The sequence below is a fragment of the Geotrypetes seraphini genome, chromosome 14, assembly GCF_902459505.1.
Source record: "Geotrypetes seraphini chromosome 14, aGeoSer1.1, whole genome shotgun sequence".
In the NCBI taxonomy this organism is placed as follows: Eukaryota; Metazoa; Chordata; class Amphibia; order Gymnophiona; family Dermophiidae; genus Geotrypetes; species Geotrypetes seraphini.
Genome location: NC_047097.1, coordinates 29,897,506 through 29,920,447, shown reverse-complemented (window position 1 = coordinate 29,920,447; position 22,942 = coordinate 29,897,506). Strand labels below are relative to the sequence as shown.

General features: G+C 48.8%; 1 protein-coding gene across 4 annotated transcripts in view; it reads left to right on the top strand.

Moving 5' to 3' along the window:
* The window catches only part of FANCI (FA complementation group I), a 134,526-nt gene that overhangs the window by 60,706 nt on the left and 50,878 nt on the right, over positions 1 to 22,942 (top strand). For all 4 annotated transcript variants that reach the window (XM_033921059.1, XM_033921057.1, XM_033921058.1 and 1 more), the window contains 4 exons: positions 778 to 900; positions 2,927 to 2,995; positions 14,013 to 14,114; positions 22,694 to 22,867. In XM_033921059.1, the coding sequence (XP_033776950.1) occupies positions 778 to 900; positions 2,927 to 2,995; positions 14,013 to 14,114; positions 22,694 to 22,867 (468 nt within the window). The remainder of the gene's footprint in view (positions 1 to 777; positions 901 to 2,926; positions 2,996 to 14,012; positions 14,115 to 22,693; positions 22,868 to 22,942) is intronic.

The window sequence follows — 22,942 nt, the reverse complement described above, 5'->3', positions numbered from 1 at the left end:
GGAGAACAGCCATGCTTTCCGTCCATTTCCTAAACTTCAAATAGGAGATCTTGTTTAAGATCCACAGGCAAGGAGTGGCAAAAGGAGGGAGTCTGAAATGAGAAAGAGGGTACAATGTCTGGATTGTAACCATGACTTTGATGGGAGAAGAACTGTGAGTAGGTTATGCTGTGAGAATACCAGGGCTCTGGAAGGATTGTAAAGGGAATATAAATCATTTAATTGTGGTTATTTAAAAAAATAAATTATCATTTTTCTGAAACACGATTTTAGGGTATATAGGGCTTATCAAAAGTTAGCTCTGGTGTCTCCATAATCGGTCATGTTTTATGGCCTCTAGTGTTTAATGGACAAAGTACTCTCTTATACAGTCTACTAGGGGAGGTCAGAACAAAGAAAATGGTGAACTAATGTCTATAAGTGCATCTCATACATATTTATTACAGGTATCCTGAAATTCTGATTGGTTGTCATCAGGGCAGTTTTGGGGAAACCCTGCTTTATACTTATAAAATTGTGATTCCAAATTCTATGTATAAATACATATAAAATGCCCATTTTTAAGCAGTATTTTGAATATCTTGCATTGACATCTGTTTGAATTCTTGCACGAAAAGTTGCAGAACACTCCAGCTTGGTTGGAGCCAGAACGCCTTACAGAATTACCTCACCTTGCCTTCCCACTACCAAATCTTTGGTACTCCTAGCATGAACCTGCTGCGTAAGAGGAGATGTCCATTTCTTTTTGTGACTTGCTTCTTCTACATTTTCACTCAGGTTCAGGTGGATGTTCATATGCGCTATAACTCTGCAGCTAACGAAGCCTTTTGCCTTGAAATCCTGAGCAGCCTGCGCCGATGCCTGAGTCAGCAGGCAGATGTTCGACTCATGCTTTATGAGGTACAGTAAAGTGGTGCTTCTTTTCAGAGCTTTCATAAATATTGCAAATTAGTAAGGACATTTCTTATCCAAAGACTCCCAGTATCTGGGAGTATATTTGTAGTTTACAGTTGCTATCTGCGGTGAGAATATAATCTGTACATTTTGGAAATACAGAGAACAGTTTTCAAAGTTGCTTACCTTGGTAAGGTGACCTGCCTGAGAACTTCCCTCTGTCTGAAATTTGTGTGGGGGTTCAAAAGGTACATAAGTTTAAAGGGAGAGTGTGGCGCAGTGGTTAACGCTACAGCCTCAGCACTCTGTGGTTGTGGGTTCAAACCCACGCTGCTTCTTGTGACCCTGGGCAAGTCACTTAATCCCCCCATTGCCTCAGGTACATTAGATAGATTGTGAGCCCACCAGGACAGACAGGGAAAATGCCTGAGTACCTGAATAAATGCATGTAAACTGTTCTGAGCTCCCCTGGGAGAACGGTATAGAAAATTGAATCAATAAATAACTGTATTAAAAGGGGTGTTCAGGAAAGTTTGGAAAATATTGGTTTCCTTATTGGGAGGACATCCCTACATATCTGATTTTTCTCCTGATTCAAGGGAATGTGGTCTTCACACAGAACTTAAAAGGGAGGCAGAGAGGATCCAGTTATTGGAACATCTGCTTGATAGAGAGATTCTCTTGATATCCTACGCTGATCTCTGGCAGTGCCTGCCTGCTTGGGGATGGGGGGAGAAGTTGGCTTACTGTCATATTAAACACTAGATAGAGGTAGGCTACAGTCTCACCCGGGGGCTAAACTAAGGATGTTTCTGTGACAATATTTCTCCTGATGGGGATCTCTATTTCAGGACTGCATAAAGCTTTGCAGGTGCTGTGAAAATCTAAAGAATTTACTGTTTAAAAATAAAAAGGTAGGAGGGTGAACTAGGCAGTACTTCGAGGTGATGGAATGTGGAAACCAGTAGCAGAGGCATACTGAAACTACACAGAACTACAATACTACAAGTGTATTAGGCAGGCTATTTCATTATTGGTTAATGTTTACAATACAAAAGAGCTAGAAGTACAGTCTTGCATGCTTTCTGGAGTTGCTTAGTGGCTCAAGATTTTTGGAGGGCTGTGATGGACTATTTGCATCAGTTGTTGGAACCAAAAGTTAATTCTTCCCTTGGTACTGGATATTCTGAGCAGTTTGAATATAACAGATTCTTTTAGCGTGTGCACTTAATGCAAGCTGATTTTCAAAGGGTACATATCCCCTATTGAAAATTAGATTGCAAGTTTATGAAGAAAACGTGCCTTCGTACTCTGCAACCATATGAGGTACTTGGCAAAATTAATCTCAAAAGGTCCCTAGCTTGTCTGTTTTACTGAAGTAGCAGCATTTTTTACATTCTGTAAAGCAACAGAGAACAGCCACGAAGCTGGGCCATACACACCAGTATTGGTGACATAAGAACATAAGAATAGCCTTACTGGGTCAGACTAATGGTCCATCAAGCCCAATAGCCCGTTCTCACAGTGGCCAATCCAGGTCACTAGTACCTGGCCAAAACCCAAGGAGTAGCAGTGGCTTCCCCCATGCCTTTCTCAATAACAGACTATAGACTTTTCCCCCAGGAACTTGTCCAAACCTTTCTTAAAACCAGCTATACTATCCGCTCTTACCACATCCTCTGCCAATGTGTTCCAAAGCTTAACTTTTCTCAGAGTGAAAAAAAATTTCCTCCTATTGGTTTTGAAAGTATTTCCCTGTAACTTCATTGAGTGTCCCCTAGTCTAGTCTAGTGACACATCTGAGATCAACACTTCGCAACGCTGTTACAAAATGAAGGTGATTTTCATGATCGCACAAGACATGTACAAGCTGCAATTGAACGCTAAAGAATATTTTTGTAGATGCGTTTAACAAGAATGGATGTGCATTAAATTGTCCTTAACAATGAGCTGTAAAGAACTATAGGCATAATGGATTGGATGTGCAAATGTGTGGTTGGAAACTTAAACAAAGCCACTTCTCTTCCAAAAGGGCTTTTATGATGTGCTGCGCAGAAACTCTCAGCTGGCTAGCTCCATCTTACAGACGCTGCTCTCACAGGTAAAACACCATTTTCTTTGTTCTGTCCTCCCCTAGTGATGACACGGGGTATTTAATATTTTTACTGCACAGAAAGTCAACTGGAAGGAACCAGGTCTTTCTGTCTGGCCACTTATTGTGCTATGATCTGTCTTCCGCTTTTGCCACTACGATCCCTTTGAGGAAGGATTTGGTATAGGTTATATAAAGTTATGCACTCAATTTTATGTGTGGATCAAAGAGTGAAGTACAAAATAATTGACTAAATTAGTGATAACAATTAATAATTGGCATTAAGCACTTAATTGACAGTCATTAAGGGCTCCTTTTACGAAGCCGTGTTAGCAGCTTCAGCGCGCGCAACTTTTCATCACGTGCTAACCCCCGTGCTAGCCTAAAAACTACCGCCTGTAAGAGGAGGCGGTAGCTGCTAGCGCGGCCGGCCTGAAAACAGCTTTATCCCAGGACAAGCAGGCATGATATTCTCACATGTGGGTGACGTCATCTACGGAGCCCCGATGCGGAAGCATTTTCAAGCAAACTTGATTGAAGATTTCAGTTTGCTCTGCTGCTCCACGCATGCGTGCCTTCCTGCTCCACTAGGGGGTGCATCCCCTCGTGGTCTCCAGTTCAAAATTTTCCGCGAGCCTAGAAGACGTGTTTTTCAGGCTCTGCCCCAACTGCCTTCTAGCACCGCGATTTTTTCTTGTTTTTTCACGATTAAGTCGCTGTGCGCGAATTCCTTACCTTTTTACTTGATTCCTGCTTCGTTTTCAACGACCCGGAGGCTTCCGGGTCCCCGTGGCCGCGTGGCTAATCGAGCCGCGGCTACTTTCGATTTAATGTCCCGGCCCTTGACCGGCTTTAAAAAGTGCACCCGGTGCGAGCGGCTTCTTTCTCTCACAGACCCGCATCGCCGGTGCATCCTTTGTCTGGGGGCGACTCATCCAACCGACTCCTGCCCCCAGTGCGCTATTTTCCAAAACCGGGCCCTCCGCCGAAGAAAAGCCCGCATGGCGGATCTCTTCACCCCGGACCAACCCCCCACTTCGGCCTCGAGGTCGGCCCTGGCCTCGGCCCCGGCCTTGACCTCGGCCCCGGAAACCTCGGCATCGCTTCGAGACTCGACCCCGAAGTCCTCGGGACAACAGAAAGCCTCGGCTCCGGGTAAGTCCCCTCTTCCCTCTTCAGGTTCTGTAACAGCGAAGAAGCCAGCCTCGGGGACAACGGCGACGCATGGCGGAAGCCCCATGCTTACAGCCCCGTCTAAGCCCTCCAAGCCTTCGGGCCGTGCCTCCACCACACGGGAATACTCTGATACGAGGTCGCCCCCGGTGGAGCGCACAGAGGCAGGGGACATGCCTTCGATGCTGTCCGTGCCCGTCTTCCAGGACCTACTCCGAGCGATGATCACGTCGGAGCTGTCCGCTGCAATAGCCCAGTTTCAATCGGCCTCGACCTCGAATGCGCCAGACCAACCTGAGCCTCGCACCGAACAACCTCGAGGAAAGGTGCGCAATCCTCGCCGCATCCCATCCTCCTCGGACTCCTCGCCGAGACGCCCGAGACATTCCCCCTCTGCGGACCGCCGAGGGGCAAAACGTCGGGCTAGAACGACAGAAACCTCGAACCGCCGTACCTCCAAGAAGGCCCGAGGTTCACCAACCCTACGAGGCCGTTCCCCCACACCTCGTACAGGACCACTAAGGGTGGCTGAGTTATCACTCTCCAACCCGCGTATCCTCCGAACTCCCCCTCGGACGCATTCTCCGAGGGAGTCCGGATCGAGGTCACCAACCCGACATCGATCGGTACCCCTAACCCCGGCATCGTCTCCGAGGGGCTCCTCGAGACGCCGAAGATCGACAACCCCGGAACACTCTCACAGTGCTTCCCCAACCTCGGAGCATGGATCAGAGCATGAACCTCGATACTCGAGGGAAGCCTCCTTATCCTTCTCCACCCGGCGAAGGTCTCGTTCCCTGACCCCGCACGGGGCTCCGGGGACATCTCGCCCATCCTTCACTCGCTTTGTCCAAGACATGGGCCAAGCATTGGACTTAGATCTCCAGTCCGACTCCAGATACTCTAAAGAGTACCTGGCGGAGCTGGATATGCCATCACTGCCCAGAGAGTCCCTCCGCTTACCACCTAACCCGGTACTCCAACAGGCCTTCTTCAGGAACCTGGAGACCCCCTACATGGTCACAGCCGTACCCTCCAAAATGGAGGCCAAGTACCGCACAGTACCTTATCCGGGATTCGAGCAACCACAGCTCTCCCACCAATCGCTGCTGGTGGAATCCTCCTTGAAAAAGGCTCACCCGTCCCGTGTCTCAGCAGCGGTACCCCCAGGCCGGGAAGGCCGAACCCTGGACAAGTTCGGCAGGAGACTATACCAAAACGCAATGATGGCCTCTAGGGTGCAAAGCTACACTTTCACCTTCACATCATACCTCAAACACCTCATTGGACTATTGAGAGCCTTTGAGACTGACCTACCGGCCTCCCGACAGGAAACGTTCGACCTGCTTTTAGAGTCCCTCTCCAACCTGCGCCTTCATCTATTCCACGCGGCCTACGATGGCTTCGAACTCTCCTCCAGAGAAGCTGCCTTCGCTATCGCCATGCGCCGACTAGCTTGGCTGCGCCTGGTCGACATGGACCCCAACTTACAGGACCGGTTAGCAAACCTCCCCTGCGTGGGAAAGGAATTGTTCGATGACACTATCGAGGCGGCGACAAAACGCCTCTCCGAACATGAACGCTCATTTGCCTCCCTTGTCCGGCAAAAGCCCAAACCGCCAGCGCCCAGGCCATACAGGGCCCCTCCGCGCCGCTACCCACAAAAGTCCACCCCTGCTTTCTCGCGGCCCCCACCCAGACGTCCGCAAGCCCATCACAGGGCCATGCCCAAGTCCCAACCGCCCGCGACCACCAAACCATCCCCGTCCTTTTGACGGGACACGCGGAAGGGGGCGGGCCCCCTCCGCCATAGTCCCAGACCACCTTCCCATCGGAGGTCGACTCAAAGCCTTTTACCCTCGCTGGGAACAACTCACGACGGACGCATGGGTCCTTGGCGTGATCTCATCAGGGTACTCTCTCAACTTTCGGGCCATTCCCCCGGACAACCCCCCAAGGAATTGCCCTCCCAACAGGACTCAGCTACCTCTACTCCTCTCCGAAGCTCGAGACCTGCTTCGCCTGAGAGCAGTGGAGAAGGTCCCCCCCGACCAACGGGGGAAGGGCTTCTACTCCCGTTACTTTCTGGTACCGAAAAAAACGGGAGACCTACGCCCAATACTAGACTTGAGACGCCTCAACAAATTCCTAGTACGGGAAAAGTTTCGGATGCTCTCACTACCAACACTCTACCCCCTGATCGACGAGGGCGACTGGCTCTGCTCCCTCGATCTCAAGGAGGCGTACACACATGTCCCAGTGCACCCCGCTCACCGCAAGTTTTTGCGTTTCCAAGTAGGGGACTGGCACCTACAATACCGAGTCCTCCCCTTCGGACTAGCATCATCACCTCGGGTCTTCACCAAGTGCCTCGTGGTGGTAGCAGCAACCTTACGCTCCCAGGGCCTCCAGGTATTCCCCTACCTGGACGACTGGCTAATCAAAGCCCCGTCCAAAGAAGGGGCTATCTCAGCGACCCAACAGACTATCACCTATCTACAAAGTCTGGGGTTCGAAATAAACTTCCCAAAATCTCAACTACGCCCCTCACAATCCCTACAGTTCATCGGGGCCACGCTGGACACGGTTCGCCTCCGTTCCTTCCTCCCCCCTCCGCGCCTGGAGGCGTTAGTAAGTCTGAGCCGAAGGATCTCTCGGCTGACCTCAGTATCAGCCCGACAGATGATGATCCTCCTGGGCCACATGGCCTCCACCGTCCATGTCACACCCTTCGCCCGCCTCCATCTGAGAATCCCTCAATGGACCCTGGCGTCTCAATGGCGTCAAGACCGGGACCCGATCGACCGCTCAGTGACAGTGACTACTTCATTGCAACGATCGCTCCGCTGGTGGGCCGACTCTTCAAATCTTTCCAAAGGTTTGCTCTTCCTCACCCCACCCCACAGCAAGGTACTCACCACGGACTCGTCGGAGTACGCTTGGGGAGCCCATCTGGACGGCCTGCGCACCCAAGGAATGTGGTCAGCACAAGACCGACGCTGCCACATCAACGTGCTAGAACTTCGGGCCATCTACCTCGCAGCAGTAGCCTTCCAACATCTGCTCCGCGACCGAGTGGTTCTCATCCGAACCGACAATCAAGTAGCGATGTACTACGTAAACAAACAAGGGGGCACAGGATCTTGGCCCCTTTGCCGGGAAGCTCTGCGCCTCTGGAAATGGGCAATCTCCAACAACACCTTCCTTCGGGCGGTGTACATACAAGGAGAACAAAACTGCCTGGCGGACAAACTCAGCCGCCTCCTCCAGCCACACGAGTGGTCACTACACTCCCAGGCCCTACGAGGAGTGTTCGAACGGTGGGGGACGCCTCAAATAGACCTGTTCGCGTCCCCTCACAACCACAAGCTGCCTCTCTTCTGCTCCCGGATATACTCCCCGGACCGGCTCGAGGCCGACGCCTTCCTCCTCGATTGGGAGGGAAGGTTCCTGTACGCGTTCCCGCCGTTCCCTCTGATACTGCGGACGCTTATCCACCTGAAAACGGTACAAGCCACCCTGATCCTGATTGCCCCTCGCTGGCCACGCCAGCCGTGGTTTTCCCTTCTACTTCGACTCAGTGTCAGAGATCCACTGCCTCTGCCTCTGTTTCCCTCTCTACTATCACAGGGTCAGGGTTCACTGTTACATCCCAATCTTCAATCTCTTCATCTGAATGCTTGGTTTCTCTCCCCCTGACTGCTCTCCCCGTGTCTCAATCAGTCAAGGAGATATTGGAGGCCTCTAGAAAAACCTCGACGAGAACCTGCTACTCCCAAAAGTGGACCAGATTCTCAACCTGGTGCTCCTCCCACAGCCAGGACCCGGTGTCGGTCCCCGTCCCCCTGGTCCTTGACTATCTACTTCAACTATCTCATTCCGGCCTAAAGACCAACTCCATTCGAGTACACCTCAGTGCGATTGCGGCCTTTCATCAGCCCCTGGAAGGGAAAGCCCTCTCGCTCCATCCCTTAGTCACTCGCTTCATGAAGGGCCTGCTGAACGTCCACCCCCCTCTCAAACCTCCCCCGGTGGTTTGGGACCTTAACGTGGTTCTGGCTCAACTAATGAAACCTCCATTTGAGCCCCTAGACAAATGCCATCCAAAATTCCTCACTTGGAAGGTAATTTTCCTACTTGCACTCACGTCCGCACGGCGGGTTAGTGAGCTACAAGCCCTGGTAGCGGACCCACCCTTCACGGTATTCCATCACGACAAGGTGGTACTCCGCACCCATCCAAAGTTCCTACCTAAAGTAGTGTCTGATTTCCATCTAAATCAGTCCATTGTCTTACCTGTGTTTTTCCCCAAGCCCCACTCTCACCCCGGAGAAGTGGCGCTCCACACTCTTGACTGCAAAAGAGCGTTGGCCTTTTACCTCCAACGCACTCAGCCACACCGGAAAGTCCCACAACTGTTTTTGTCCTTCGACCCAAACCGGTTAGGTCACCCAGTTTCCAAACGCACCTTGTCCAACTGGTTGGCCGATTGCATCTCCTTTGCTACGCTCAGGCTGGTCTCGCGCTGAATGGTCGAGTAACGGGACACAAAGTCCGAGCGATGGCAGCCTCCGTAGCCTTCCTCAGGTCAACACCTATTGAGGAAATCTGCAAGGCTGCCACATGGTCTTCGGTTCATACCTTCACCTCCCACTACTGTCTGGACTCCCTGTCCAGAAGCGATGGCCGATTCGGCCAATCGGTGTTGCGAAATCTATTTGCTTAAATTGCCAACTTCCCTCCATCCCTCTGCAGTAAGCTTGGAGGTCACCCACATGTGAGAATATCATGCCTGCTTGTCTTGGGATAAAGCACAGTTACTTACCGTAACAGGTGTTATCCAGGGACAGCAGGCATATATTCTCACAACCCACCCACCTCCCCGAGGTTGGCTTCTTGGCTAGTTAAGTGAACTGGAGACCACGAGGGGATGCACCCCCTAGTGGAGCAGGAAGGCACGCATGCGTGGAGCAGCAGAGCAAACTTAAATCTTCAATCAAGTTTGCTTGAAAATGCTTCCGCATCGGGGCTCCGTAGATGACGTCACCCACATGTGAGAATATATGCCTGCTGTCCCTGGATAACACCTGTTACGGTAAGTAACTGTGCTTTTTGGGCTGGTGCGGTCATAGAGCCCCATTGGCAGAGGCTGCAGGCGTCCAGGGCTCTCTGGCCCTAGTGCCTTGCGAGTCGACATGGAGCAATGGGGAAGCCCGGTCTTCCCCCACCGCCCCCGGAGGGATTCCCTCTCAGCTGATTTTTGTTAACAGCTGATGCCGACTTGCCTGCTTTAGCGGCTGGGACAGTTCAGGCTTCCCAGCTGCTACAGGCCCTAGAGGGGTTATTTTGGGAGGGAACTTTGCCATTTTAACAGACCCCTCCATTTTGTCTGCAACCTCAGGTGACCTTCCCCCTGTATTGGAAAAACAGGGGCAGGTTTTTTCCCCTGATTTGATTTGTGCTTTGTGCAGAGCCTATTTTCTGGTGGCTGGGGGTCCCACGTGCACCCGGGAGGTTTCAGGGGGGTTCCCTCTGCACCCCCTGTGGCTTTGCATCCCTCTTCTCATTTGGTGTCCCCTCTTCCTCCTCCCTCGTTTAGGCGCCCACGGGTGACTTGGGTTGCGGATTGGTGGTCAGAGGAGCATGTTGGCCTGGATGAGGACCTAGATCCTTTTGAGAAATTCCAGGATCCTCTCGAGGGGATGGCCTCTGGTAGCGGGTTTCCCGCCTTCCGGCAAAGAGGCGTCCATGGTGCACCTTTTTCAGAAGGATGAGCTACCAGACCTGATTCATCAGGTCTCGGTGTCGCGTTTTGAAGAGGTGCCACTGGAGACCTTGCGTGCGGGGAACACTCTTCTTCCTGCTCTTTTCCTATGCATCTGGATTTTTGGGATCTCGTACTGGTGCAGTAGAATAAGCTGGAGGTGCCATTTTGGTTGGCATGCACCATGGCTCGTTTGTATACCATTCCGGAGGGGGATAGTGCTACTTTGAAGTCGACAGTGGTGGATACTGTGGTCTCAGTGATTGCTAAGCGGCATACCGTGTCTGTTGAGGGTGGTTATGGGACTCTGAGGAGCGTATGTTGGAGACCATTCTTAAAAACCAGAACCCTAAAGGATTAGGTTAGCCAATAACGTCCAAAACAATATAAATAAAGAATTGGCTAAATGGTCCTCATTCCTTAAAGGGAATGTAAAGGCTAGAAACTAGTCTCTTAAATGATAGATAATGAACATCAGTATGAGCCTTTCGTGGATCACTTATGAGGTATAGCCCGAGCCTATACTCTTTCGTTGATCCACGAAAGGCTCATACTGATGTCCATTATCTATCATTTAATTGACTAGTTTCTAGCCTTTACATTCCCTTTAAGGGATGAGGACTGTTTAGCCAATTCTTTATTTATATTGTTTTGGAGACCATTCTTAAACAGAAAATTTGATGTCTCTGCCTTGAGGGTCCAGGCGGCTATTTGTTGGGGGCTGGTGGCTTATGCCGTGTTTTGGTGGGCCGAGTATGTTCTGGATTGTGAGTCTGATGTCTGGTCTTTGGTGGATCAGGAAGTGGCAAAGACTGAAATGGCTACCTCTTTCCTCTCAGATGTTCTGTCTAACTTGGGGCAGACATCTGCCAAATCTGTGGCTTTTGGAGTGGCTGCGTGACGTACCTTCTGGTTTTGCGCTTGATTGGTGGATGCCGCATCCAAAACTAAGCTTACCAAATTTCCCTTTCGGGGTTCTTATGTGGAGAGGATTTAGATAAGTTGGTTCAGACTCTTGACAGACTCTACGGTGCCCTCTCGCCTGAAGACTATGCCTGCCCGGTGTCTCGGGGGCACTGCCTGCGGGCATCTGCGGGAGTCCCGCAAATATTGCCCTCGGCGTGGGGCTGCTACTTTCTAGGCTTCAGGGTTTACCTGGGGTTGTTTTTATCAGCGCATGCAGTCCTTTCGGGGGGGCTGGGAATCCCTCCGCCAATTCCCCTGCTGCCCGTCCTGCCCAATGACTCTTTGCCGGCACCCCCTTTGATTCCAGTGGGTGCCCGGCTATGAGAATTTTTCCCCAAGTGGGCTGAGATCACATCCGATCAGTGGGTCCTGGAGGTGGTGCGGGATGGTTATGCTCTGGAGTTTGCCCGCTGTCTGCCAGATCATTTTCTAGCCTCCATGTCAGGTGGCATGGAAGACGCAGGCCTTTCGCCAGACCCTTCAACGCTTGCTAGATCTCAAAGCAGTTGTTTCAGTACCCATCAGGAGTGCGGCACCAGAAGGTATTCAAATTACTTTGTGGTGCCCAAGAAGGAGGGGACCTTTCGGCCCATCTTAGATTTAAAAGGGGTCAACAGCGCTCTTAATATTCCCTCTTCCCATGGAAACACTGCGGTCTGTCATTCTGGCAGTTCAGCAGGGGGAGTTCCTGACTTCTCTCAATCTGAAGGAGACCTACTTGCATGTTCCAATTCGGGGCTCCAATCATTGCTTCCTTCGCTTTGCGATTTGGGTCAGCACTTTCAGTTCTGTGCGCTTACTTTTGGCCTGGCCACGGCTTCCCAGACGTTCACCAAGGTTATGTGGTTGTTGCGGCGGCCTTGAGGATTGAGGGCATTCTGGTGCATCCCTATCTGGATTGATTCGGACAAAGTTGTTACAGGAGAGCACCGGGTTATGGCTTGAGTGGTGGAGTTTCTGCAGTTGCTGGGATGGGTGGTCAACCTTTCCAAGAGTTGGTTGGTCCCATCTCAGCATCTGGAGTACCTTGGGGTTCTATTCGACACCTCCTTGGGGAAAGTCTTCCTTCCTTAGGCCCCAGTAAGCAAATTACAATCTCAGATTTACCTGCTTATGGCGTCCCGGTGTCCTCAGGCGCAGGATTTCATCCAAGTCTTGGGGTCGATGGCAGCTTCCCTAGACGTAGTAAGATGGGTGTGGGCCCACATGCGTCCTCTTCTGTATACTCTGCTTCGGAGGTGGTCGCCCCAGTGGCACAATTTGGATCTCGTTGTTCCTCTGAGAGGCTTGGCGCGCTGCAGTCATCTTTGGTGGCTCCAGCCCTCTCATTTGGTTAAAGGGGCGAGTCTGGATCAACCACAGTGGACGGTGCTTCTCACAGGTGCCAGTCTCCTCAGTTGGGGAGCTCGGTGTCTAGGTCACTCAGCTAAGGGCACCTGGTCCATGGAGGAGGCGTCCTGGTTGATCAATGTGTTGGAGACCAAAGCCATCCATCTGGCGCTGTTAAGCCTTCTGCTCCTTCTTATCGGGCAAGTCAGTCAGAGTTCTGTCGGAAAATGCCACGGCGGTGAACTATGTCAAATGTTAGGGGGGCGCAGAAGGCGCAGAAGGCGGCTCTGCTCATGGTCTGGGCAGAATCCCACCTTCAGGACATCTCGGCCTTCCACATAGCCGGAATGGAGAATGTTCAGGCGGACTGCCCCGCTTCTTCAGTCTCACAAAGACGGTCAGGCTGAGGGCCTTGGTGCTCTGGTTCAAACATGGCCAACGGAGGGGCTTTTTTATGTGTTCCCTCCGTGGCCATTAGTGGGCAGAGTTCTCCGCATTGTTCGTCACCCGGGCCTGGTGGTTCTGGTGGCTCTGGATGGCCCTGCCATCTGTGGTATACGAAGTACTGCGGCATCTGGTGTCGGATCCTCTTCCTCTGCCTCTTTCGCCCGATCTGCTGACTCTGGGGCCCATTTCCATGTTCGCTCCGGGTCCCTTTTGTCTTGCGGCTTGGCTCTTGAAAGGGGATGCCTAGGTAAGAAGGGGTATTTCGATAAAGTGATCTTCACCCTCTTGGGGTCCCAGAGACATTCCACATCTCAGGCTTATGTGCGGGTTTGGCACATCTTTGCGGATTGGTGTGGGGCATGGGGCGTGGTCTCTTTTCGCGCTTCCCTGCCTAACATCTTAGAATTCTTGCAGGATGGCCTGGACAGGGGCCTGGCTTGGTCTTCTCTCCGGGTTCAGCTGGCTGCTTTGTCAGCCTTTCGTGGGTTGTTACGAGGTCAGCGACTGACTGCCATTCCTGATGTCTTTCGCTTCTTGCAGGAGGCCAAATTGCTCAAGCCTCCCATGCGGCCTTAGATTCCCTCTTGAGATCTGGATCTGATCTTGTCTGGGCTGGTGCGCCCTTCTTTTGAGCCTTTGGGAGCTTGCGTGGTGAGAGGCCTTTCCTGTAGGCAATTGCTAGCACATCTCACCTTCCCCCCCCCCCCCCCCCGGCATAGTAATAGCAAGCTCAGGGCTTCCATGCATAGACGGCCATCAAAGTGATGATGTCACAAATATATGTTATGTCATCACGCTGATGTCCACACCCTCCAGATGCGGCCCCGAGTTTAGTGTGCCACTGCATTAGAGCATTCAAATAACAGAGATACGATGCTAATGCTTTTTTTACAATACAGCTTACTATGTGGTCAAGGGCCAAGTGTAGATGGGGACAAGATGGGTAGTATAGAGTTGATTAGGATAAATAGATGGTGCTAGACTCAAGCAAGTTCTTTGTACAGTTAAATGAAATACAAGGAACTGGTCTAAGGTACAGGGTATGCAGCAAGCTAGTCCTAGTGTGGAATGAGTGTATAGTCAATCACCATGTATGTTTAAGTCTTGGGAGAAGAGTCTTTTGAGCTTCCCTCCCTTCAGTTTTACTCGTATATAACTCCTTGTCCTTGAACTTTTACATTTATGGAATATCTTCCTTCTGGGAGCCAGCTGGATACTGGAATGTTAGCAAGTGACTAAATAATATGGACCGAATTATATTTAGTGATGCAGTTTTCACTCTTATGCCTTTTATATTTTTTCTACATCTTTCATATTCATTGTAATTCTTTGTTTTTTCTTGCATAGTTAAAACGATACTATGAACCAGAAGCAGACCTGTTACCTCCGGTGAAATTGGAGGGGTGCATTTCTGCTCAGGGAGACAGGGTGTTTATGCAGGAACCACTGGTAAGAGCTTATAATGAAATTAAGATGATATTTGTTGATTATATCAGTTGGGATTCTGTTGTGAATCCAAATAACTTACTGCCTTTAAAACACAAAGGGGGCAATTCTGTAAAGGGGGCAAAGGTTAGGTGCCAAGATTTGGCATGCTAAGTACTAATTCTCTAATGGCATATACTAGCTTAGGTCATCATTTACAAGGAAACATTTAGGCATGCCCACGTACACCATGTCAATAGCAGGTGTAAATGGAGGTACAGCAGTGTTTTCCTAAGTCCTGGAGTAACCCCTTGCCATTCAGGTTTTTTTGATATCCACAATGAATATGTATAAGATTCATTTGCATACACTGCTTCCCATTATATGCAAATCTCTTTCATGCATATTCATTGTGGATATCCTGAAAACCTGAATGGCAAGGGGTTACTTCAGGACTGACTTGGGAAACAATGACTACTTACAGTATTCTGTAAGTTACGATCATAAATGTGGGACCCACCCATGCCCTGCCCATGTGTACACCCCCTTAAAACTGCACTTGGCATGTTGCGCACCAATAGAATACTGCTAAGCATGTTCTAAATACTGTCCACATTCTCTATGTTAAAATGTTATCTCCACCAATAAAATATATCACTCTTAACTTCATCCATGTCCTACACCACTCATTTTATTTTTAAGCTATTTTAAATATTTTAACTCTTATAATTGTAAACCGTCCAGATACTTGTGATGGTAGGCAGTGTTCCCTCTAAGCGGGCGGGTGTTGTGAGCAAACTTTTTTCACTGTGAGCTAAAAATATCGGGCGCCAGCAAGTTATGAGCCAAATAAATATGTTGCTTTCTACCACAGAACTTCCTTACGTTTGTATGGAATCTATCCCCTTTCAACTTTAGAGAGTGCCCTCTCGTTCTCCCTGCCTTAGCTACTAAGTCTATTCCCTTCAGTACCTTGAATGTTTCTATCATGTCCCCTCTCAATCTCCTCTGCTCAAGGGAGAAGAGGCCCAGTTTCTCTAATCTTTCGCTGTACGGCAACTCCTCCAGCCCCTTAACCATTTTAGTTGCTCTTCTCTGGATCCTTTCGAGTAGTACCGTGTCCTTCTTAAAGTACCAGTGCTGGACGCAGTACTCCAGGTGAGGGCGTACCATGGCCCGGTACAGCAGCATGATAACCTTCTCTGTCTCTTCAGTCCAGCATCTGCCCCTTCCATTCACTGTCTGTCTTTCCCTGCCATCTCTCCTCCTGCCCCCCCCCCCCACCCCCCAATTTGGTCTAGCATCCATCATCTTCCTTCTGTTCCCCTCATGGTCTGGCATCTCTATCCTTCCCTCCCCCCTGTGGTTTTTAGCATATCTCTCTTCTCATTTCCTCCACTCAGATCTGATCATTCTCTGCTCTCTCTTCCCTTTTCTTCTCTGGTCTTCCTTCTCTATTTTCTGCCTCCATCTAAATTAAATTCTTTCTTACTATTTAGTCCCGTTTCCCTCTTTTCACTGTGTCTACACACAGCTTGTCACCCCTTTCCCTCACCCCTCCATTATCTTACTATTTTCTTCCCCCTTTATTTATCTCCTCCTTCCATCCAGTATGTGTTCTTTCCCCACTTCCATTCAGCATCTGCTCTCCCTTCTCAACTGACATCCATCTGCCTTCTGCTCTCTCTCCCTTCTTCTCACTTCCATCATCTGTCCCCTTCTCTCTCTCTCTCATCTCCTCCATTCCATCATCTGCCCCTTCTCTCTCTCTCTCTCTCTCCCCCCCCCAACTTCCATCATCTGCCCCCCTTCCCCTCACCTTTGTGGGTCACTTTCTTTCCCCTGAGGGTGGCTCATGTCACAGGGGAAGCTTTGGCCGAGCAGAACCGCTTGATTGACAGTGGAACTTACTTGATTGATGTCGATGCTGGGGCCCGTTGCCATTTGAAGGAAAAAAAAAAAGGTGGAAAAAAGGAACCTGTAAAGGCGAGAGGAAGGGAAACCTCCAGGACAGCTGCTTTTTGCCCTCCTTCAGCGGCCCAAGAGTTCAGACCAGCAGCGGCAGCTCTGTATGCTTTTAACTTCGGCACAGAGCTGCCCCTAATCAATAGTTTAGCGCGGTTTCATGAGGCAGCCTCGGGGCCTTTGATAGCCGGCCCGCTTCGATGATGCGATGTGGGCCGGCCTAGCAAAGGCCCCGAGGCTGCCTTATGAAACCGCGCTAAACTATTGATTAGGGGCAGCTCTGTGCCGAAGTTAAAAGCATACACAGCTGCCGCTGCTGGTCTGGAGGTGCGGAGACAAGGCAGGAGGCAAACGCGGTGGAAGGCAGGAGTCCCGGCGAAGGCAGGAGTCCCGGCACAGCGACTGCAACAGGAAGTTGCAAGTCAGCTGACGCCGGCCTTTCGTTGCGGCGGGGACCGAATCCTTCGCGGACCGGCAAGATTTTGTTTGCGGACCGGCGGTTGAAGAACTGTGCTCTACACTGTGTGCGCTGTGACGAGAAACTTGTGCGCTGCGAGGTAATATTTTGTGCGCCAGCGCACCCCAGCGCAGCTTAGCGGGAACACTGATTATTGGTAGGTATATCAAGCTACAAATAAACTTGAACTCCCATAGAGAGGAATATATTTTATAAAGAAATATTAATTTGGAGAAAGTTAGCTTGCTTGATTAAAACAGCTCTGTAATAACAATTAAATATATATTTAAGGACCAAGACCCAGAACATTTATAAGCAAACTGAAAATTTATTTAAGAGCATTAAAAACCAAGCAGGTAAGCAGTTGTTACAAATGGGACCTTTTAGGAAAGAATTAACAGACATACACAGGCAAAATTTCTCTAAGTTCAAAGTTACTCACACATGTGAGTTGAAAAGTCCTTAGAAGGCCAAGCAGATGTTTAGAAGCACATGTTTGCAGCTTGGTCCAGCACTGGGAAAGGTCTTCCTTCCGTAGACCTGGGTAAGCAAATTACAATCTCAGATTCGCCTGCTTATAGCGTCCCGGTGTCCCCGGGCGCAGGATTTCCTCCAAGTCTTGGGGTCGATGGCGACTTCCTAGACGTAGTAAGATGGGCATGGGCCCACATGTGTCCTCTTCAGTATGCTCTACTCCGGAGGTGGTTGCCCCAGGGGCACAGTTTGGATCTCCCTGTTCCTCTGCGGAGCTTGGCACGCTGCAGTCTTCGTTGGTGGCTCCAGACCTCTCATCTGGTTCAGGGGGCGAGTCTGGATCAACCACAGTGGTTGGTGCTTCTCACGGATGCCAGTCTCCTCGGTTGGGGAGCTCAGTGTCTAGGTCACTCAGCTCAGAGCACCTGATCCACAGAGCAGGCATCCTGGTCGATCAATGTGTTGGAGACCAGAGCCGTCCGTCTGGCGCTGTTAGCCTTTCTCTCCTTGTCGGGCAAGTCATTCAGAGTTCTGTCGGACAATGCCACGGTGGTGGCTTACGTCATTCATCGGGAAGGCACCAAGAGCACTCAGGTAGCGCAGGAGGCGGCTCTGCTCTGCTCTGGGCAGAGTCACATCTTCAGGACATCTCAGCCTCCCACATAGCCAGAGTCGAGAATGTTCAAGCAGACTTCCTCAGTCGTCACAAATTATATCCCAGAGAGTGGTAGCTAAGCCCCGGGGCCTTTCAGTTGATAGTGCAGGCTTGTTGGTCAGCCCCTGATGGCCATGAGTAGCAACGCCAAACTGCCCCGCTTCTTCAGTCGTCACAAAGATGGTCAGGCTGAGGACCTGGATGCTCTGGTTCAAACATGGCCAATGGAGGGGCTGTTTTATGTGTTCCCTCTGTGGCCATTAGTGGGCAGAGTTCTTCTACGCATTGTTCGTCATCCAGGTCTTGTGGTTCTGGTGGCTCTGGATTGGCCTCGACATCCATGGTACGTGGGTCTGGTAAGGCATCTGGTGGCGGATCCTCTTCCTCTGCCTCTCTTGGACAACCTTCTGATGCAGGGTCCCATTCTCATGTTCGATCCGGGTCCCTTCTGTCTTACGGCTTGATTCGCCTAGGTAAGAAGGGGTATTCAGATAAAGTGATGATCACTCTCTTGGGGTCCCGGAGGCTTTCTACCTCTCAGGCTTATGTGAGAGTATGGCGTATATTTGAGGAATGGTGTGCTGCATATGGAGTGGTCTCTTCGCGCTTCCCTGCCTGACATCTTAGAGTTCTTGTAGGATGGTCTGGATAGGGGACTGACTTGGTCTTTTCTCTTTGTTCAGCTTGTGGCCTTGTCAGCCTTTCATGGGTTGTTGAAAGGTCAGCGTTTGACTGCCATTCCTAATGTGATTCGCTTCTTGCGGGCAGCCAAATTTCTCAAGCCTCTCGTATGACCCTCTAATCCATCTTGGGATCTGAATCTGGTTCTTTCAGTGCTAGTGTGCCCTCCCTTTGAACTATTGGACGCCTGCACTTTGAAGGACCTAATTCTTAAAGCGGTCCCTCTTGGTGGCCATTACTTCTGCTAGACGTTTTTCTGAGCTGCAGGCTTTCTCTTGTAGGGCTCCCTTCTTGGAGTTTTCTAGGGAGTGGGTTGTCTTGAGGCCTGTTCCTTCCTTTTTGCCAAAGGTAGTTTCTCCTTTTCATGTCATTCAGGCTGTGGTCCTCCCAGTGTTGGGTAGTCGGGAAGGCTCTTTTGAGCAGAAGCAGTTGCGCAAGTTAGTTGTCGGTCTGGTTCTTCGCTCTTATGTACAGAGGACACAGGAGATCAGGAAATCAGATTATCTCTTTGTCCTTCTAGCAGGTCTTCGTACGGGAGATGGCGCTTCTAAGGCTACTATTGTGCGCTGGATCAAGGAGACTACTGCTTCCACGTATCTACTTCAGAAAAAGCCTGTTCCAGAATTTCTCAAGGCTCATTCCACTTGGGGTCAGGCAGCTTCTTGTGCTGAGTCTTCGCTCGTACCTCCAGTGGACATTTGTAAGGCTGTGGTTTGGTCTTCCTTGCATTCATTTGTCAGACATTACCGGGTAGACGTTCAGGCGTGTCAGGACGTGGTGCTTGGTGCGCATGTTCTGGTGTCGGCCCTTCGGGTGTCCCACCCATGATGGGGGACTGCGTACTACTTGTAAGATTTAACCTCTACCAGTCTGGAGAGTGCTAAAGAAGGAGAAATTCGGTTCTTACCTGCTAATTTCTTTATTTCAACTTCTCCAGACCGGTAGAGGTCCCCACCCTGTCTATTGTTGTGGGTGTTGCGCAGGCAGTTTTTGTTTTTTGCTGCGGGTTCTAGTATTTTTCTAGGGCTGGGGAAAATTGACGAACAGCGGCTGTGGCTCAGCTGGCGAGCTATGGGGACATTTTCTTTCTGTTATCTCTCCTCTGCATTTTCCAACAGCATTTGGGGATCTTAGTTGTTACTCCTGTTTGGAGTGTTGTTTATTTCTGTTTCTAGTTCTTAGTTCTTCTTGGCTATTTGGTAGACTGATAAGAATAAGGGGAAGGTCTCTCTTATGTACTATTCCACAGTTTTGTTTCAATCTCCACCTGCTGGTCATGATGAGATATATGCCCACTTGTAAGATTTAACCTCTACCGGTCTGGAGAAGCTAAAAGTAAATTAGCAGGTAAGAACCTAATTTCTCCTTTCTTTAGATTATTCCTGAGCCTATCCCCTAATTTCATCCTACGCCTTCTCATTCTGGAGCTTCCTTTTAAATGAAAGAGATTTGCTTCATGCACATATATTCTACGTAGGAATTTAAACATATCTCACAAGAACAATTCAGTAGTAACAATTCAATGTCAGTAATTCTCAAAATGTTACTCACCAGCTGTGGGTTTAACATTTATTCAAAAAGGGTGGAAAAAAGCCTCAAAGTATAATTATTTTCACACAGCAATCACAAGTGATTTCAAACTGGCGTTCTTATTGTCATTGGCATAAAAAACTCACACTCGTATAAATGTCCGGATCTAACAAGGATATCAACCCACTACTGTGCACAGCAAAATTGAAAAAAATCAAAGAGAAATAGGAAAAATGAACTTAGCTCTGACGCGTGTTACCCAACGCTACAGATGCACTGCAACCGCCGCCTTTATCTGCTTATTATTGGCATTACTTTTTCTGCCTTCATTTGCTTTTCATTGGTGTTGCTTCTACTGGAAACTCCATAGCGTGGCACTATCGATACCAGCGTGAGAGCTCGAAGAAAAGATTGCAGTGGAGCTGTAGCATTGGGTAACACGTGTCAGAGCTAAGTCCTATTTTTCTTATTTTTTCAATTTTTGAATGTTTTTTCATTGAATTTTTTTTCTTCCAATTTTGCTGTGCACAGTAGTGGGTTGGTATCCTTGTTAGATCCGGACATTCATACGGATGTGAGTTTTTTTAATGACAATAAGAACGCCAGCGTGAAATCACTTGCGATTGCTGCGTGAAAATAATTATACTTGAGGCTTTTTCTCCACCCTTTTTGAATAATGTGGATCTTCTAGGTTAAACCCACTGCTGGTAAGTAACATTTTGAGAATTACTGACATTTAAACATTTTTATATCTCCCTTCTACCACCTTTCCTCGATACTGAGATCTTATGATGAAGACCACTGACCAATTTAGTAGCTTTCTCTGGACTGATTCCATCCTATTTATATCTTTTTGAAGGTGCAGTCTCCAGAATTGTACACAATATTCTAAATGAATTCTCATCAGAGTCTTATTCAGGGGCATCAGTGCCTCCTTTTTCTTACTGACCATTCCTCTCCCTATGCACCCTAGCATCCTTCTAGCTTTCGCTGTCGTCTTTCAACCTGTTTAGCCCCCTTAAGATACTATCGCACCCAAGTCCCTCTCCTCTTTCATGCACAAAAGTTCTTTATCCCCTAAATGGTATCATTCCCTTGGGATTTTGCAGCCCAAATGCATAACCTTGCATTTTTTATTATTAAATCTTAGCTGCCAAATTTCAGACCATTCTTCAAACTTCGCTAAGTCCTTCCTGATGTTTTTCATTCCCTCAGGGGTGTCTACTCCTATTGCAGATTTTAGTATCATCCCCAAAGAGGCAAATTTAACCTGACAGCCCTTCAGCAATATCGCTTACAAAGATATTAAAAAGAACAGGCCTAGAAATTGAACCTTGAGGCACATCACTGGCATCCCTTACCTGAGAGATCTCTCCATTGACCACACAACCAGTTACTGCCCAGTCTGTAACTTTGGGGCCCATCCCAAGGGCACTCAGTTTATTTATTACACAACTGTGTGGAACACTGTCAAAGCCTTTGCTAAAATTTTAGAACACCACATCTAGCGCACTCCCTCTATCCAATTCTCTGGTCACCCAGTCAAAGAAATTGATCAGGCTTGTCTGACAAGACCTGCCTCTAGTAAAACCATGTAGTCTCAAGTCATGTAATCCACAAGATTCCAGAAATGTTGGTATTCTCTAAAAACGTTTCCATTAATTTACTTATCACAGAAGTCAGATTGTAGTTCCCTGCTTTTTCCTTACTTCCACTTTTGTGGAGAGGTACAACATCCATCCTTCTCCAGTCCTCTGGTACCACTCCTGATTCTAGAAAAGCAGTGGAAGGGTTAGCCAGCGGAGCTGCCAGAACTTCCCTTTGTTCCTTCAGCACCCTCTGATAAACACCATCTGGCCCCATAGCTCTGTCCACCTTTAATTTAGCTAGTTCCTCACAAACACAGTCCTTTGAAAATCTGTCAGGATCTACCTCACCTACATCCCTACTTGCGTTTGCCTTCTGCTGTCCTGCTTCTAGTGTTTCAGCTGCATAACATAATTCCAGTTTGTATGTTTCTGTCCTACCACTAGACAGTGATTGTTTATTCCTACAAGCACATAAAGCAATGTTGGCCCAGTGGATTAAGGAGCTATTATGTTGGCATGCATCATAGTTGCCTAGTATCTTCTGCTCTGAAAACACACTCTACTAGGGGCCAAGCTGTATCTTGGGCAGAACGAAGGCTAGTCCTTCTAGGCCAGGGCAGTCACATGAATATTCTTATAGTCATTTGCATGACAATACAGGCTGAATGTATAGGTTTTGTCAAGATGCAGCATTTGTGGCTAGCATTTGACAGTGGATCTGTCTTGATTCCTCCTTTCTTAGATGCTGCTTTAGCACGCCACATGCATTTAGACTGGTCTGGAGGGACGATGAGAATGGAGATATTGGACCTTACTTGCTAATTTTATTTCCTTGAGTTTTTCCAGACCAATCCAAAACCAACCCATGAGTTTCAGGAAATATGATGACGAGAACTTGTACAGGTTTGTGTGCTTGGCAGGTTTTTTTTTTTTGCTTCATTAATGTTTTCTAAATTAAGGATGGTAAAATGTTTCTTGTGAGAGAGAATTAGAGGAATTAGTTGCATCATTGCTTCATTAGAGAAATACTGGCTGGCTATGGAATACACAGCACCATTTCAAGTTTCAAGTTTATTTCAATTTGATAAATCGCTTATTACATACTAAGCGAGTAAGGTGACGGCATTAAACAATTAATTTTCATCTGCTGGCAGGAATGTGTATTAATTATACATCTGAACTAGTTCTTCAGAAACTCAAGAAAAGAAAATTAGCAGGTGAAGCCTAATTTCTCTCTTTTTGTGCTTTTCAGGCTCATCTGCTTTGCTGTATCCAACTGTGTCTGGTATGGTGCAGAAACAGCATACAGCAGCCAAATGAGAATGAGGAGGATGAAGATGAGACGGGATCCCAGCAGGACTTAGAAGAGATGCTGGAGTCTATTAACCAGAGAATGATCAAGAGCGAACTGGAGGATTTTGAGTTGGTAATGGAGAAGATAGGTTTCTAATTAAGTAATTATGTCCAAAGTGGAGGAATGTAAACTAAAATGATTGAAACC